The sequence below is a fragment of the Natrix helvetica genome (genome assembly GCF_964273705.1).
Source record: "Natrix helvetica genome assembly, chromosome: 4".
Lineage (NCBI taxonomy): Eukaryota > Metazoa > Chordata > Lepidosauria > Squamata > Natricidae > Natrix > Natrix helvetica.
The window spans coordinates 150792192-150809866 of NC_138550.1; the positions used below are offsets into that span (position 1 = coordinate 150792192).

General features: G+C 40.3%; 1 protein-coding gene across 1 annotated transcript in view; it reads right to left on the bottom strand.

Annotated features, from left to right (window-relative positions):
* Positions 1-17675, bottom strand: part of CSMD3 (CUB and Sushi multiple domains 3) — a gene marked incomplete at its 5' end in the record, with an annotated part of 706489 nt that overhangs the window by 199335 nt on the left and 489479 nt on the right. Inside the window, 2 exons of the mRNA XM_081953230.1 lie at positions 4420-4558; positions 11263-11454. Of these exons, the coding sequence (XP_081809356.1) occupies positions 4420-4558; positions 11263-11454 (331 nt within the window). The remainder of the gene's footprint in view (positions 1-4419; positions 4559-11262; positions 11455-17675) is intronic.

The following is a 17675-nucleotide window of genomic DNA, read 5'->3' on the forward strand; positions in this document are numbered from 1 at the left end:
GTAGAAAAGATGTGGAGACTCTCGAAAGAGTGCCAAGAAGAGCAACAAAGATGATTAAGGGACAGGAGACTAAAACATATGAAGAATGGTTGCAGGAACTGGGTATGTCTAGTTTAATGAAAAGAAGGACTAGGGGAGACATGATAGCAGTGTTCCAATATCTCAGGGGTTGCCACAAAGAAGAGGGAGTCAAACTATTCTCCAAGGCACCTGAGGGTAGAACAAGAAGCAATGGGTAGAAATCAGTGACGTGCAGTCAGGTGAGGCAAGTGAGGCACAGTCTCACCACTCTCATCATGAAAAAAAAAAGTAAAAGGAAAAAGCTGAGCTAGTTGCTGCCTCACCGTGGATGACTCTGCTTAACCTCACTGGTGCTCTCCCTCCCCAAGTGTAGTGACTTCCTCCCCAGGCCCCCATTCATTTCTCTCTCTCACACACACAGCTGGATAAAACTATATACAAATCTAGCCCAGCTTCACTGATTACAAGTTTGAAAAGGCAACGTGGCTCCACCTGCAATCAAACTACACTTGGGGAGGGAGAGCACAAGTGAGCACTGAGGAGACCACAGGAGGAGGCAGGAAGCCAGGCAAAGAGCCATGGGACGTACACACACTTCCCCCCAGCCTCTTTCTTTTGGAAGGCTCGGCTCGGCTCCCCTCCGGCTTCTCTGCCTCTCCTCTCACCCCAGCCTGCCAGCAGGAGGTGGTGGGTGGGCTTTATTGTGTTCCAGGCATTTCCCACCCAGACAGCAGGCTGCATTTGCAATGGTGGAGGTGTTTGGGAAAGGCAGCAGGGGAATGAGGGGGGGGATGGCAGAGGAGCTGCTTTCAAGCCACTGGAAAAGATATCCAATCCAACTTTTGTGTGTGGGGGGGTTTGTTTGAGAGTGAGTGAGAGAGGGAAGGGGTAGGAGAGATAATCCAATCCAACTTCTGTGTGTGTGTGTGTGTGTGTGTGTGTGTGTTTGAGGGAGGGGGAGGAAGGGAGAGAGGGAGGAAGGAGGGGAAGGAGAAGAAAAAGAAAAAGAAAGAAGGAGCAAAGGAGAAAAACAAATGCTGTCACTTTAAATTGGAACTGAGCATGCCTGGTTGTGGAATTCTGGGAGTTGAAGTCCACAAGTCTAAAAATATTTGAAACTCAGCACTGTGTCAGTGCCTCACCAGTCATAAACCTCACCGCACGTCACTGGTAGAAATTAATCAAGGAGAGAAGCAATTTAGAACTGAGGATAAATTTCCTGACTGTTAGAACAATGAATCAGTGCAATTGCCTCCAGAAGTTGTGAATGCCCCAACACTGGAAGTCTTTAAGAAGATGTTGGAAAGCCATCTATCTGAAACGGTATAAGGTTTCCTACTTAGGCAGTGGGTTGGATTCAAAGACCTCCAAGGTCCCTTCCAGCTCTGCTATTGTATTGTATTGTATAAAGGGAGGATTACCTGTATTCAAACTCAATGTGTTTCTTAGTTTTTATGCAACAACAATTATCAACTACAATTTCTGCAGCATAATAGTGGATACTGGAAGGCAGGAGTACACTAAAATTATGATGTAAGAGACAAAACCAGAGGCATGAATTCTGTATTCACACTATGGATGCACTTCAGAAGACAACAAGGGAGAAGATTTCTCAGGAATCTGGCTGATCCAATTCACTCCTAAAACTACAAATAGTAAATATGTCTTCGATTTTCATTAAATCTGCATTACAAATAAACCAATATTACATAAAAGAGTATAAAAGAGAAGGGATAATTTTACCAAGTAACATTCTTAAGAATAAAAACAAAACAAAACCAATAAAATCCCTCGTAATCCTAATCCCATTTACAGTAGTAAGGTAAACCTGTTTTGCCTCCCACAAGAAGGGTAGCACTTATTAACTAGGTGATTGATTTTATTTAATTTATTAATTATACCCACCCTTATACCTGGCACCATGCTTCTGTTAAAGGCTATGTTCTTCTTTCAAACTTACCAGTTGACACTATAATTTCTAAGAAGTTTAGAAATCTATGTTTCTTGTGTCAATATTGTAGTATAAATAAAGGGTCATTAACCTTGATTCCTTTACTCTTTAAAATAAACCTAATAGTGGAAAACTCAGAACACATCGATCCAAAGGGCTGAGCGGAGCCATTGATAACTCTGTGGTCTCTTCCTCAAACCCCCAAAATTTCAACCTCAGACTGTCTATGTCGACCTCACCCCATTTCTAAGAGGTCTGCAACGGGTGTGCATAAGTGCACCAAAGTGCCTATTGCCCCTGTCCAAATGTTTCTTTTTATTTGTATCCATTTCATATATCCAAAATCATGTTTATACATATATGTGTTGTCTAATACATGTTTGACAAACAAAAAAACAAACAAACAAACAAACAAACAAACAAACAAACAATAAATAAATAAATAAATAAATAAATAAATAGGAATCCAAATTAACTGAAGTCAATTTCCATGCACTCACCACTTCTCTAATAACAGATGGGGTTTTGATTAGAGTATTGGTCATCAGACAATTGTTTTTCTTTGTGCTACATCTTCATAGACTAAACAGGCAGGTGGATATCTTCTAAACTCATAGTATAATTAAGGAACTTCTGGAAAGCAAATAAGTGCCTAATGCCACTCTTCTAACAGTCTTTGATCTAAATCTTTCAAATTCCCCCAAGTCTTCAGCAAAACAACAACACAATATATTTACAAGTAATATTTCACATGTAAAATGTCCTAAATTCTCTAAACAGGCAAATCATCAAGTGTCAGTTTTGGCATCTTATTGGTTTAAAGATTTTCCCAAGATACCTAACATTCTCATAATAGCTGTTCAATTCTATTTTTTTTAATGGCTTGGCTGGCTTTTATTGATTGGCATAATTCATTCCCTGTATTATTTCTGGGAACATTAATTGTATTGCCTTATTCTTTTAATTGGATATTGCTCAGGGAATTTAAACTAAAGGGCAGACAAGAAATATAATAAGCAATGAAATAATGTTTAAGTAAACAAATAAATAAAACAAATACTTTTCCCCAGTTGATGTAGTTGTGTTCTAGGCTATTCATTTTTGCCTTGCTATAGATATTTAATATTGATGGAACAATAAATATTCATACCAGGTTATACAGAATAGCAGAAAAGCTTTAATTTTGAGGCTTAGATTTATTGCTATCGATGGATTTCTAGGCTGCCTAGAAATAGTTGACAAATGAACAGGGTAGAAATTAAATATGATGATACAATCATTCTGTAAGTTCTGAAGTCAAAGGAGTCTTTATGTATAATTCTCAATTTTTGGAGCAAATATCTCAATATCTGTATTGATAATAACTGAAACAAAATTTTCTGATAACCTTATTAAATATGTTACTTTGGAAACTAACAATCCTTGTATTTGAAAAGCAGTTACCATATCAGGCTTACAAAATAAATTAAATAAAACAAATGTCTATGCAGATTCTCAGTCATTCAGGACATGGTTGTTCTAATCTAGGCTTCCCAAGAGCATGAAGCAAACTCCTTGTCCCGACCAAAAAAAAAAAAAAAAAAAAAAAACCATTTTATTAATTTACTGTGAATTCTTCTCATTCAAATACAATAAAGTCTTTCAAGGGAAGATTTACAGTCACAGACCTTATCTGGTTTGGAAAGCTGCCAGGCTGATATCTGCAAAATGTGGCAAGGAGTTTTAGAGAGTCACAAACCAATTAAGCAAACTAATTGTCTCCTGCAAGCTCCCCTCACCTCTCTCTCCTCTTTTATTCCCTATGGGAGGGGCCATTCGCCATCTACCTGTGGCCTTACTCCCAAGTCAACCCCTGTTCTTTAGCTGTTCCCTTTGTCTGGAAACTCTGGGCACACTGGGAACAGGCTCCAGCTGTTCATCTGCCTCACTGATGTCTGACTTTGAAGGCAGCTGATAACTGGCATAAGGTCCCCTCTCTGTCTCCGACAGAGAGCCCTCATCAGAGCCTTCCCCAGACTCCAGGAATGGTCCATTTTCCTCTCCAACCTTCTCACTGTCTGAATCTGCTGCCAGCACTGCTGGCCACTGGAGGACCATAAAAGCTATTATGTTACTTTAAAACTATTAAAAAATATCCAAAATGTATAACATCTGATGTTGGCCATTACAACAGCTTTATGTCTATGAAGATTCTTAGTCATCCAGGTTCATAGTCGTCCCAGAGATGCTTTTTCAAAAGGCAACTGGACTTTCTTTGTTTTTCCTTGAAAATAATTTGCTTCTCACCCAAGAAGCTTCTTCAGTTCTGGAGTTCTTGGATGAGAAGTGAAATGTCTTAAAGGAAAGTCAAAGTAAGTCAAGTTGCCTTTTGAAAAAGCACCCTTCAGGGGAAAACAAAGAGATCTTCAATAAGAATATTATTGAAATTTTACTAAGCATATACTTACCTGATAAAAGCTAATGATATTACATAGTCATTATTAACAGTAATAGTCCAGTCACAGTCTCTGCTATGGGGATAAGGATGTGGGAAATTTGGCGAAAGAATAAAACCCGATGATCCCGTCAGATTGCCTCCACAAGGTGCTGTGAATGAATTAAACAAAGAATGTAAAAAAAGGAAATTGCATCCTACAGCATAAAGAATGAACAATAAGCAAAGTAAAAGAAAACATATATTTGGCTTGTACAAAAAAAACAAGCTAATTTATTCTATTTTTTAGTACTTCTAAATTAAAAGGCATTCTGGTCAAAGAAACAGGAAGGGAATCACTTCCTAAGGATACAGTCAAGCTTTTGGGCTATCTTTCTGTTGCCTTAACTTTTGTTTGGAAAGTGCGACTCTGAATAAACCATGTTAATACTGAATCATAGAAAAAGAGCTAGCATTTAATAATGGATATAAATATTGTAAAGATAGGTTAGGAGCAAGATGCAAAAATACATTTGGCAGCAAACATAAGAATGACATTGCATATTAAGGCAGAGTTTACCACTAACATAATTTTGTTATATAACTAAAGCTCCTAGAAGCTGTAGTTGCAACAAATTTTGAAAACATGTATATCTTTATTGTTCTACAATATTGGATTTGTATGTTTTTCTTCTTGTTGTTCTTTATGTCCTTCCCCATATGTTTTATGCTCTACATTTTTCTTATTAGTTGTATGGATAAACAGATCCATGAATAATTCACATATGAAATTATTATTATTTGCCAGAGGGGAGCCCATTTATGAAAACATGATTTATGCAAATATCCGTTTACTTTTACAATTACAAAAGGAAGACACATTTTATAATCCAATGCTGATAGACTAGCAGAGGTTAATATCAAGAGAGGAATCCTTAAGGTGAGCCATCATCATCACTATTGTTTGTTCTTGCCCGGATTCCTTTGTCAACAATACTGAACAAGATAAATTATTAAATATGAAAAACATCTGCCAGGCTACCTTTCCTCCTTTACATGCATAACCTGAAGCTTAATGGAAAAAATACTACCTGAAACAGAATCGCTAAAAAACACCCTATGTATCTAGAGCCATAATATTACGAGGAATTTGGACTAGACAATGTGCCACCCACATCATCAATAGGGGGAAAATAGTGAAAACTGAATGAATCAAGATGCCTATGGAAATAACATCAAGAGACTGGATGAAAATTATCACAAGTAGCTGCGTTATCCTTCAAGCTGGCAAAATTAAAGGCACTGAAGTCAAGAAAAAGGTTATAAGAGAAATACATCATGAGAGTGAAGAAGAGTTTAAAATCCATTGTCAGTGGAAAAAATTGCTGAAGGATATTGAAGAAGAAAATGCATAGAAATTACTGCAACATGAAAACTTAACTGAATATGGGAGGGAACAAACTGGTCTAGTATAAAGTTAATAAGATTGGAAAAAGGATCTGGCAAGGCAGAGTATATGGCTAGTGCACTAAAAAACAAAACACAACATAAAAAACTAGCAGGCCAAGCAGATAACAATAAGACCTGGCAATGGTTAAGAGCAGGAAAATGAAGAAAGAGACAAAGGGGTTGTACAAGGCCAAGCCTTATGAACAAATGAATACAAAGCAGAACTGAGAAGACAGAAACTGACGGAAAATGCTTCTTCTGCAAAGAAGCTGAAGGAACTATAGACCACCTAGCCAGCTATTGCAAGAATATAACACAAACTAACAATGGAATGAAACAATCATGGTTCATAGGGATATCTGTAAAAAAAAAAAAATATTGCTTGCCTGCAAGCAAGAACTGGTGGAACCCAAAAATAAATAAAGTAATAGAAAATGAAGAAGCTAATGAGCTCTGGGATTTTAGAATTCAAACAGACCAGCCACATAACATCAGACTTAAAATCGTCAATAAGAAAGATGAAAAAGTTCAGACGTGGCAATACCTGGAAACAACAGAAAAGAAAAGAAAAAAACTGGAAAAGGTAACAAAACACAAAGCACTGCAAATAGAAGTAGAACATCTTTGACAAATGTAGGCAAAGATAGTACCTATAGTAACAGGCTCCTTGAATGCAATCCCAAAACATCTGAAGCACCACTTGAACACCAATGGAATTGACAAAATCACCATCAGTCAAGTGCAAAATTTCCATTGGCCAATTACAAAAGGTGACATTTCTTAGGTCTACTCAGATACTACACTGACACATTATGATGTCCAAAATTGTTGGGAAGAACATGATTCATTTGAAGGCCAACACTAGCTCAAGATCCGGCAACTGTGATTTTACATGCTTTATGTGTAATAATCATCATCATGGATTACAGGATAGACACTGTTAGATTATGCCGCAATGCAAACACAGACGTGGACATACTTATATATAATATTGTGATCAATGTATGTTAAATGGTGTTTGCATTGTGATGTCAATACACATGTAATATCATGGTGGTGTCATTGTGTTTAGGAATAGGTTCCCGTATATTCCAGCCTTTGCCATTCACACTTATTGGGAAATCCGATTGAAACAAGGTTTAATTCTGAGTAGATATGCAAAATATTACACTCCAAAGTCTAGGTTTATCTTCCTATAATAAAATATTTCTGTTTTGGTGTTCAAAGACCTTAAAGACTGCTGTTAAAAGCATACTGTAACTCTAATGCGATAGAACTGCTCTAACCTAAAGTCTGTTCAGGGAACTTAACCTTAGAATGTCAACCATATTTTAAAAGATTCTATAATATTACGTTATTGGGTTGCTAGGTTAATTAGAAATGAGTCATAATAAAATCAGTTAAAGCACTGGGTAATTGACTATTTTACTACCACAAGTTAAATATAACATAATGTAGTTATAATATATGGTAGTGTTGGCGAACCTTTTCAGCACCGAGTGCCAAAATTGGAGTGCACAGGCGTGGGGGCACCAGAAACTGGAAGAGCAGCTCCCCACTGTGCATGTGCACCAGTCACCTGATCTTCCAGCAAAGACCAGGTGTCAACCAGAAGCTGAGCTTCCCGGTGCATGCATGTGTGCCAGGGAGTTGCTCTTCTGGTTTCTGGTGCTCCCACACACACAAAGACCAGTTGGCCAATGGACATGTGCACACCAGAACCCGGGAGAGCAACAGGCAACACCTGGCGTGCCCGGAGAGATGTCTTTGTGATCTGCCATAAGGCCATAAGGCTACCATCATGAATATATGATGTTACAGTGGTGATTTTCCCCACAAGAATCTTCTGGTAAGATGTGGAGGAATGTTCTATGGGAGTACAACAATTTACGCTGAGTGTTTCACCAACAAAAGGCAGCAAAATATTTGACTGCTACCTTCCTTGTTGCGTCAATGCCTGAAGAGGATTCATTGTATCATGATCTTTTAAACGTTAACAAAAAAGAATATTATGGGAGCATAAAAAAAAGCATAAACTAGTGATTTATGATCAAAAGAAATAACTCATATAATATATATAATTAACATGACAAGCCAACTGCAATTAAATCCACATAATTATAACTCCAATCAAGCCATTTTAAGATTGATGTAAACTCGTAAGGCACTTTGTATGGGAATTAGCACAAAGTATTGATTTTATGGATACTTTGAGCAAAATATGAGTTTAGGAGAAGCTAAAAAATGCTACGTCATCACAAATTCTGTCAGAGCCAAGAAGTTCTTGATGCAGTAGCATCCACAGGAGCTTTCTGCTTTTATCAGAAGAAAGATAACAACACTCCACACCAAGAGTGCAACATTATAATACTCATATAGAAAGGCTTCAGTTATCAGCTCACAATGTTACTATCATAATTTTTTGCCTCCAGTTAATAGGCTTATTCTGTAGTTAGCAAGAATAAAAAAAAAGTCATTTAGCAGCCATTTTAAGTCATTTTAAGTAGGATTCATATCCTTACTTTCTCAGGTTAATTCCCCTTTCAAACATGTTCATTAACCGTCTACATCTTTCTTATCAACTTTTGGTTCCCTTTCAAGTGTGTGAACGGTAATGGTTTGATTTGTTTTTAACCTACTCTAGAATGGTTCCCTGGTGGCCAGGATTTGTATTATTCCAGATAAATTGATATTTTCTTCGCAACTTTGAATGACCAGTTGTTGAACAAAAGTTTACCGCAGTTACTGGGATATTAGAAATACTGCAAATTGAGAACATAGGGAAGTGTGGTGGGGTTCTACTGGTTCAGACCGGTTCAGCTGAAGCAGTAGTGGTTTGGCGGTCTGGGCTGCTGGAACCGGCAAAAACCCGGGCTTGCCATGGCCCCGAAGCAGTTTTCCGGGCAGCGGCTTAGGCACCACCATCTTGTTCTTCACATGCACAGAACAATTTTAATAGCATGCGCACACAGAGCACATCAAGTGTGCAAAGCACATGTGGGCACGGGGCACACATACGAACAAACTGGCAGTAGTGCCTGCTGGAACCCACCCCTGCTCTGAAGTACCTTTGAAGTGAAAGAATTACTGTGGGAAAACCACTGAGTGAGCTCTGGGAGCATAGACAGATAGGGGTCTTTATTAACAGTGCCACCCATTTCCTGTTTATTTATTTTTTTCAACCATACAAGCATGGCGGACAGAATGTGAAATGACTTAATTTTCTATCCTCCATTGCTGATCTTAATGCTGTTATTATTAACTGTGGATATAACTACAAATCTGTCAACATGGGTACACAAATAAATTGTTATACTAAAAAAATGAGTCTAATATATACTGAGTTAAAACATATTCTTATTATAATGATAATCACTTGGGTAAGACATATAGTTTAATTCTTTCTTTCTTTCTTTCTTTCTTTCTTTCTTTCTTTCTTTCTTTCTTTCTTTCTGGATGAATATATTTATGTATGTATCCCATAAAATTGTCATTTGCATTTAAAATGAATTTTGCTTTGGCACAAAGTTCATGTAATTAATGTCTCAATTCCTGCTGATTTATTTCATAAAAAGAAATCACAATAAAACAACCTACCTCTGTTTTTGCATCACTTAAATTTTCTCTAATGGACTTCACAGTTACATTAAGGGTTCATTTTTATCTCAGAATTTAGCAAGATTTTTAATTAACAATAAAAGACAGTGATGCAAACTTATCCTAAGAAACTATTCCCGATGCAGATGAGAACCAACTAGGCTGTAAAAGCATCTTAAAGTACTCAAGTACTACGTAATGCATTTTAATTTTCAGCAATTAAATAATTATATGGATTTATTCTTGTCTTTTAAAAATTTATCAATTAAAGTCTTTGCCCAATGTTGCTACTTAAATACATGCCAAGGTATACATCTGGATTATTGTATTTTCCCTAACATTGCAGAAAATAAGGCTGTGTAACATTTTGCAACATCCAAAAACATTCTCCAACTAATTAATTCTAATAAAACAAATATTAAAATTCCTAAAAAATAATTGTCCAAATTTGTGTTTATGTTATTAGCTGATACTTTTCTGTGATTTTTTATTAATGCAAACAAATCTAGTATAAAAGCTATATATGAAACAGAATTTAGAAAAAAAATAGAATAGAAAAGTATTTCAATAACAATGAACTCAATTTAGATGACAGGTGATAGATGATAGATGATAGATAGACAGATGATAGATAGATAGATAGATAGATAGATAGATAGATAGATAGATAGATAGATAGATAGATAGACAGATGATAGATAGATAGATAGATAGATAGATAGATGATAGATAGATAGATGATAGATAGATAGATAGATAGATAGATAGATAGATAGATAGATAGATAGATAGATAGATAGATAGATAGATAGATAGATAGATAGATAGATAGGCAGGCAGGCAGGCAGGCAGGCAGGCAGGCAGGCAGGCAGGCAGGCAGGCAGGCAGGCAGGCAGGCAGGCAGGCAGGCAGGCAGGCAGGCAGGCAGGCAGGCAGGCAGGCAGGCAGGCAGGCAGGCAGGCAGGCAGGCAGGCAGGCAGGCAGGCACTTTTTTGCTAAAAGGAGACCTGACTATAAAACAATGACAATAATTATCTGCATTTCCCTTATTGGAAAATAGGCATCTGATTCTAATGCTCTCCAGAATTTCCGCAACTACTTCCTGAGCTGTTTAAGGGAGGGGTGGGGACATCAGAAGGTCAAATATGCAACAGTCACCCTCTAACTTTTGGATCTTCTTCTTAATCTTAATCCAAATAAAAGCTACAATGATACTATGAAATTATTTAATCAATTTGCTGGGAAGCAGTAGGGAAGAAGTCTGCCAAAGCAGATAAAACACAAAGAAAACCAGGGAGATGGGAAGGCAGAATGCTTTGTTCATTTATTTTTTTAAAAGAATGCATTTGAACTTTTCATTGTAGGAGGTACAATGCATTAAAGTAATCCAACAGGGCCAGAACATTTTCAATATGCTCACTGTTCATCATAAGTGACTCTTTATCCCACAGAACCCAAACAATCTCCTATTTAGGAGGTAAAGAAGTGAAAACAATGAAGAACAATTACGTCCAGTGTAGGCAACCGTAATAATTGAATTTGTGGGACTCTTATAAATGAAGCTAACTATATTGAGCATTGATTGATTTTTCTTTTAGGAAAGTAGTTTTAAGTGCTGCCCTCCCTTCTTTTCTCTTGTAAAGGATTTTTTTTTAAAAAAATACAGAATATTGTCCTATCCAAACCAAGCGGGCTGTTTTTCCATTTATACTTAACAAAAAGCTGCCAACTATTGGCTGCTGACTTTTGTCTTTATGACAATGTAATAAGGATTATTACATTTTTCCAGAGTTCAGAAAAGCAATTGTGTCTTCTTTAGGTTTCTGCATACCTATACAGACTGGTGGGTTGGGCTGCCAGAAGTACCGATTTTCTACCTGAATGCAGGTTATTCGCTCATCTCCTTGCAACTCATAGCCAGGATCACATTGAAATAGCACCATGTCCCCAGGTTCTCTTCCATCTCCATTACGGGTTCCATTCATGGGGACACCTGGATCTCGACACGCTGTGGCCACAGAGCCTAGGAAAGAAAGAGAAGGAAAAGGAATAAATCAGGAAAAGCTTTTATTCTGGTTTTTTTTTAAGTAAAGTAATTTAACACATTCTAGGAATCCTAGGGGGACGTGGTGGCTCAGTGGCTAAGACACTGAGCTTGTCAAAGGTTGGCAGTTCGGTGGTTCGAATCCCTAGCACTGTGTAACGGAGTGAGCTCCCATTACTTGTCCCAGCTTCTGTCAACCTAACAGTTAGAAAGCATGTAAAAATGCAAGTAGAAAAATATGAACCACCTTTGGTTGGTAGGTAACAGCATTCCGTGCCCCTTCAGCATTTAGTCATGCCGACCACATGACCATGGAGACATCTTTGGACAAATACCGGTTTTTCCCTTGCAAGAAATGTTCATGGCATATATGATTCACACTTATTAAATAATGTGTGCAGACTGTGGAACTACTGGGAGGGATATTAGAAATAAGCGACTAAAAGATAGGAACTGTTAGTAGATTATTTAATGAAAAAGGAGTTGCAAAAATCCCGGCAAGATGAGGTTCATAATATTCAAAGAGATAACAGTTTAATAAACTAGCTAATACACGAAAGCCAGCAGCATCCAAACTCTTAAAATTCTGTACTTAACTCCTAAACCTTGTCATTAAAACTACCTTATTGAAGGCACTGAGATTCTTGCTTCTTTGAGCATGCCTTTTTTATTTTATTCCACTATTCATGTTATCCACCATCTATTTTAATAATAGTGTGTGGAATCACAGTTGTTTAAGCTATCATCTATAATGATGTCAAATGTACCATTGTAAATTACATCATCACCACTTACAGAGTTATGTTTTAATACCAGTGGTGAGATTATATATATTTTTTTTACTAACAGTCTTGTGGGTGTGGCTTGGTGGGCGTAACTTGGTGGACATGGCATGGAAGGATACTGTAAAATCTCCATTCCCTCCCCATTCAATACAATACAATACAATACAATAGTAGAGTTGGAAGGGACCTTGGAGGTCTTCTAGTCCAACCCCCTGCCTAGGCAGGAAACCCTATACCGTTCCAGACAAATGGCTATCCAACATCTTCTTAAAGACTTCCAGTGTTGGGACATTCACAACTTCTGGAGGCAAGCTGTTCCACTGATTAATTGTTCTAACTGTCAGGAAGTTTCTCCTCAGTTCTAAGTTGCTTCTCTCCTTGATTAGTTTCCACCCATTACTTCTTGTTCTACCCTCAGGTGCCTTGGAGAATAGTTTGACTCCCTCTTCTTTGTGGCAACCTCTGAGATATTGGAATAATGCTATCATGTCTCCCCTAGTCCTTCTTTCTCTTAAGCTAGACATACCTAGTTCCTGCAACCGTTCTTCATATTTTTTAGGGAAAGGATACTGTAACATTTCCATTCCCTTCCAATCAGCTGGGACTCGGGAAGCAGAGAATAGATGGGGGCACGGCCAGTCAGAGGGGTTATTTACCGGTTTTCTGAACCACTCAAAATTTCTGCTACCGATTCTCCAGAACTGGTCAGAACCTGCTGAATACCATCTCTAGTTAATATACAAATAATATATTTTGCCTTACAGTGTCCTTTGTGGATATCCATGGTATGCAATAACTTTTTTCCTTATTTGTGGATATAATCTTTTGAACCAAGTATGTCACATTTCTGAGTAAGAATAAGAGTGCACTATCAATGTCACTCTTTTACACAGACCCATCATTTAACCACATCTGTTTACTGCACACATTATTAAAAGAATTAAGGAAGCAGTAGATGAAATGAACGATGTTGTGCTTTTGAATCTTTACCAGATTGAGTAGAGGTTGCCACAGATTGTTCATATATTATCATTGGGAAGTATAAAAAAAATCATTAGGTTTATTAGTGGAAAAAGAACAGTCTTTAGTTAGAATTAAAAAAAAAACACCATTCCAATATCAACAGGAAGTGGATACTCAAAAACTGATGTGTGACATTTTACTCCAAATAGAAATGTTTGAGTGTAGCATTTCATTAAATATTTTATAATAATACCGCCAGGAGAAAACTTGACAGATTAAGTGAAAAGAAAGCATATAGTAATTCAATCAGCATGCTCAACCTTTTGGATCTGCCAATACTGATATAAAATAGGTTTTAGCCTTCAGCCAGTTGTTGGCTTGTTTGTTTGTTTGTTTAACAGAAAATGCCAAAGTGAGCAAACAAACAAACAAAAAATGTCAAACCTTTATTTCACTGTATATGAGGTTACTTAACGCCTCAGAGAAAGGCTCAGCTAAATAACAGTGGTAGCACAAGCCACCGGCAGACTGTTATCAAAACACACTCACCCTTACTGTAAGGAAATAAGTACTAATCCTGCAAAGCAGAAAAATGTGGTTTGTTCTAATGTTGCCTTTACCTGGGTCACCGAACAATGTATATAACATAAGAATTCAGAGCTGACAAGGTAGAAAAAAAGGTCACTTTGAATCTTTTCCAGAATAAAAATGTCTCTTGAATATTAATAAAATTGAAACTTCCTCAAAGACTACTGTACATCATTACAATGCTCCTAGGAAGGAATTCACTGACTAATTTAGAAGTGAGCATCTTTCTCAGGCATGATTCTAAGTTAATACTTACAAATACAATAAATAAATGTACACACATTATTGAGAGCAGCAGTGACACAGTGGTTAGAATGCAGTACTGCAGGCTACTTCTGCTGTCTGCTGGGTGCCAGCAGCCTTGGCAGTTCGGGTCTCACCAGGCTCAAGATTAACTCAGCCTTCCATCCTTCCGAGGTGGGTAAAATGAGGGCCTAGATTGTTGGGGGCAATATGTCGATTCTGTAAAACAGCTTAGAGAGGGCTATAATACACTATGAAATGGTATATAAGTCTAAGTGCTATTGCTATAAAGCTAAATATTTCTAGCCAAACAACATGTATACAGAGGCACTGTAAGCCTCTGAATTATACGCAAGGAAATTTATGTTAAGGAAAATAAAAAAGAGTCAAAAAAGTGGCACTTGCAAGGGGGGATTTAACTGGTTAGGTTTGGTTAGGGTTTCTTGGTGCAAATAAGCTTCCAGAGCTAGTAGAATTGGTTCTCACTAACCTTCTTCACTTTGCAAAAGCTTAAAGTCAGCGTAAAAAGCTGCAGTGGTGCAGTGATTAGAAGGCAGTACTGCAGGCTACTTCTCCTGACTGACGACTGCAGCAGTTTAGGAGTTTGATTCTTACCAGCTCAAGATTGACTCAGCCTCACATCCATATGAGGTCAGTAAAATGAGGAACTAGATTGTTGGGGACAATATGCTGACTCTGTAAAACCGCTTAGAGAGGGCTGTAAAGCACTATGGAGTGGTATATAAGCCTAAGCGCTATTGCTATTGGGAGCCAGATTGGGTAGTGGTTAAAGGCACCAGCTTACAAATTGGAAAACCATGAGTTCTAGATCTCTTCTAGGCTTGAGACCAGCTAGGTGACTTTAGGCTAGTCACTCCCTCTCAGAGTCTAGCAAGGCAAGGGCAAACCACTTCTGAAAATGTTGCCAAGAAAAATGCATGGATTTATCCAGGCAGTCCAAAGGAGTCAAGACTCATTCAAAAGCAAATATAGATATATTGTATACTCCATATTTTATTATTATTATTATTATTTCTTAGATTTTTAGACCGCCCCCTCTCCCAACAAGGGACTCGGGGCAGTGTACAGTCAATGCAAATAAAATACAGTCATAACAATGAAATACATTTAAAATACATTTGGAGGGGGAGATAGACTGTACAAGAAATAAATTATTCTAAAACCCTAAAAACATCCCAATTAAGACCCCAAACCCAATTAAAATAAATCCCTGGGAGGTAAAACTAAGAAAGTGCCAGGCCAGCTGATTGAAATAGGTGAGTCTTTAACTTTTGACGGAAGGAGCGGAGGTCGGTGGTAGTTCGAATGTCAGGGGGGAGGTCATTCCAGAGGGTTGGGCCCATCACAGAGAAGGACCTACTCCTAGGTGTCGCCCGCTGGCATTGCCTAGCGGACGGCACCAGGAGGAGCCCCTCCCTGTGTGAGCGGATAGGTCGCAGGGACGTGTGTGGTAGGATGCGATCCTGCAGATAACTAGGTCCTATGCCATGGAGCGCTTTAAAGATGGTGATCAATACCTTGAAACGCACCCGAAAGGCCACAGGTAGCCAGTGCAGCTCGCGCAGGAGAGGTGTTACGTGGGAGTAACGTGTACTCCCCATAATAACCCGCGCGGCTGCGTTCTGAACTAGCTGCAGTCTCCGGATGCGTCCCAAGGGAAGCCCCATGTAGAGGGCATTGCAGTAGTCCAGGCGAGACGTCACCAGCGCATGAGTGACCGTGCGCAGGGCACTCCGGTCCAGTAGGGGGCGCAATTGGCGCACCAGGCGAACCTGGTGGAACGCCCCCCTTGCCACGGCTGCCACATGGTCCTCCATTGACAGCCAGGCATCAAGGAGGACACCCAAATTGCGCGCCCGCTCCACAGGGGACAGTTGTTCGCCCCCTATGGCCAGCGATGGGGTCAGCTGGCTGAACCGAGGTGCCGGTACCCACAGCCACTCGGTCTTGGAGGGGTTGAGTTTGAGTCTGTTGTCCCCCATCCAGACCCCGACGGCTTCCAAACACCGGGACATCACTTCGACAGCCTCGTTGGGGTGGTTTGGGGTTGAAATGTACAGCTGAGTATCATCAGCGTACAGGTGGTACTCAACCCCAAAACCACGGATGATCTCGCCCAGCGGCTTCACATATGCGTTGAACAGGAGAGGCGAGAGGACTGACCCCTGTGGCACCCCACAAGTGAGTGGCCTCAGGGACGACCTCTGCCCCCCTGTCAACACACATTGCTTCCGGTCGGAGAGGTAGGAGCCGAACCACCGCAAAACGGTGCCTCCGACTCCCATCCCCTCCAACCGGCGCAATAGGATACCATGGTCGATGGTATCAAAAGCCGCCGAGAGGTCTAATAGGACCAGGATAGAGGAACAACCCCTATCTCTGGCCCTCCAGAGATCATCAACCAACGCGACCAAGGCTGTCTCAGTGCTGTGCCCGGGTCGGAAGCCGGACTGGCGTGGGTCTAGATAGTCGGGTTCGTCCAGGTGTCGTGGAAATTGCTGCGCCACCACATTCTCCACAACTTTCGCCAAGAAGGGGAGGTTGGAGACTGGACGATAATTAGCTAGTTCCATTGGGTCGAGCGAAGGTCTCTTGAGCAAGGGTCTCACCACCGCCTCTTTCAAGGCGGTTGGTAAGTATCCCTCACCCAGTGAGGCATTCACCAGGCCCAGGAGCCAGCCTCGTGTCACCTCCCAGGCTGCCAGTACCAGCCAGGAGGGGCACGGGTCCATTAAACATGTGGTGGGTCGCAGCCGTCCACGCAACCTGTCCAAATCCTCGGGGGCAACAGAGTCAAACTCCTCCCAGAATGGTCTCTCAAGACTCGCTGTTGGCGGCTCGTCTGGTCCACTGACGGAGCTCCACCCGCTCCGGCTCTGATCGATTTTGTCCTGAAGATATTCCCCAAATTCCTCTGCTCTACCCTGTAAGGGTGTCTCCTGCGCCCCCTGAGATAAAAGGGAGCGGGTCACCCGAAACAGGGCGGCAGGGCGGTTATCCGCGGACGCAATAAGGGCAGCACAATGTCTATGTTTGGCCACTCTTATTGCCACAAGGTAAGTCCGCAAATAGGCTCTTACCTGTGTTCGGTCAGATTCGGAGCGTGAGGACCTCCACCTGCTCTCTAGACGTCTCCTGTGGCGCTTCATCACCCTAAGCTCCTCAGTAAACCAAGGAGCCCGGGTGGGTCGATGCCGCAGGAGAGGTCGCAAAGGCGCAACCCGGTCCAAGGCCCCAGTCGTCGCCCTATTCCAGGCAGTCACTAGATCCTCAGAGCGGGCGCGGGACAAGGCTACAGGTATTGGCCCAAGCTCCGTCTGGAATCTATCCGATTCCATCAGGTGCCTGGTGCGGTACCAGTTTATAGAGTCTGGTTCCGCCTCCTCGCGGTGGGGGATAGCGCCAGGGAAGTCCAGCCGGAGGGATGAGTGGTCTGACCATGACAGGGGCGTGATGACTAAATCCCCTATTCCCAGATCACTCGTCCACTGTTCAGATACAAAAATGAGGTCCAGTGTGTGGCCCCCTTCGTGAGTGGGGCCCTGCACTAATTGGGTCAGGTCCATGGCCGTCATGGAAGCCATGAACTCCCGAGCCACC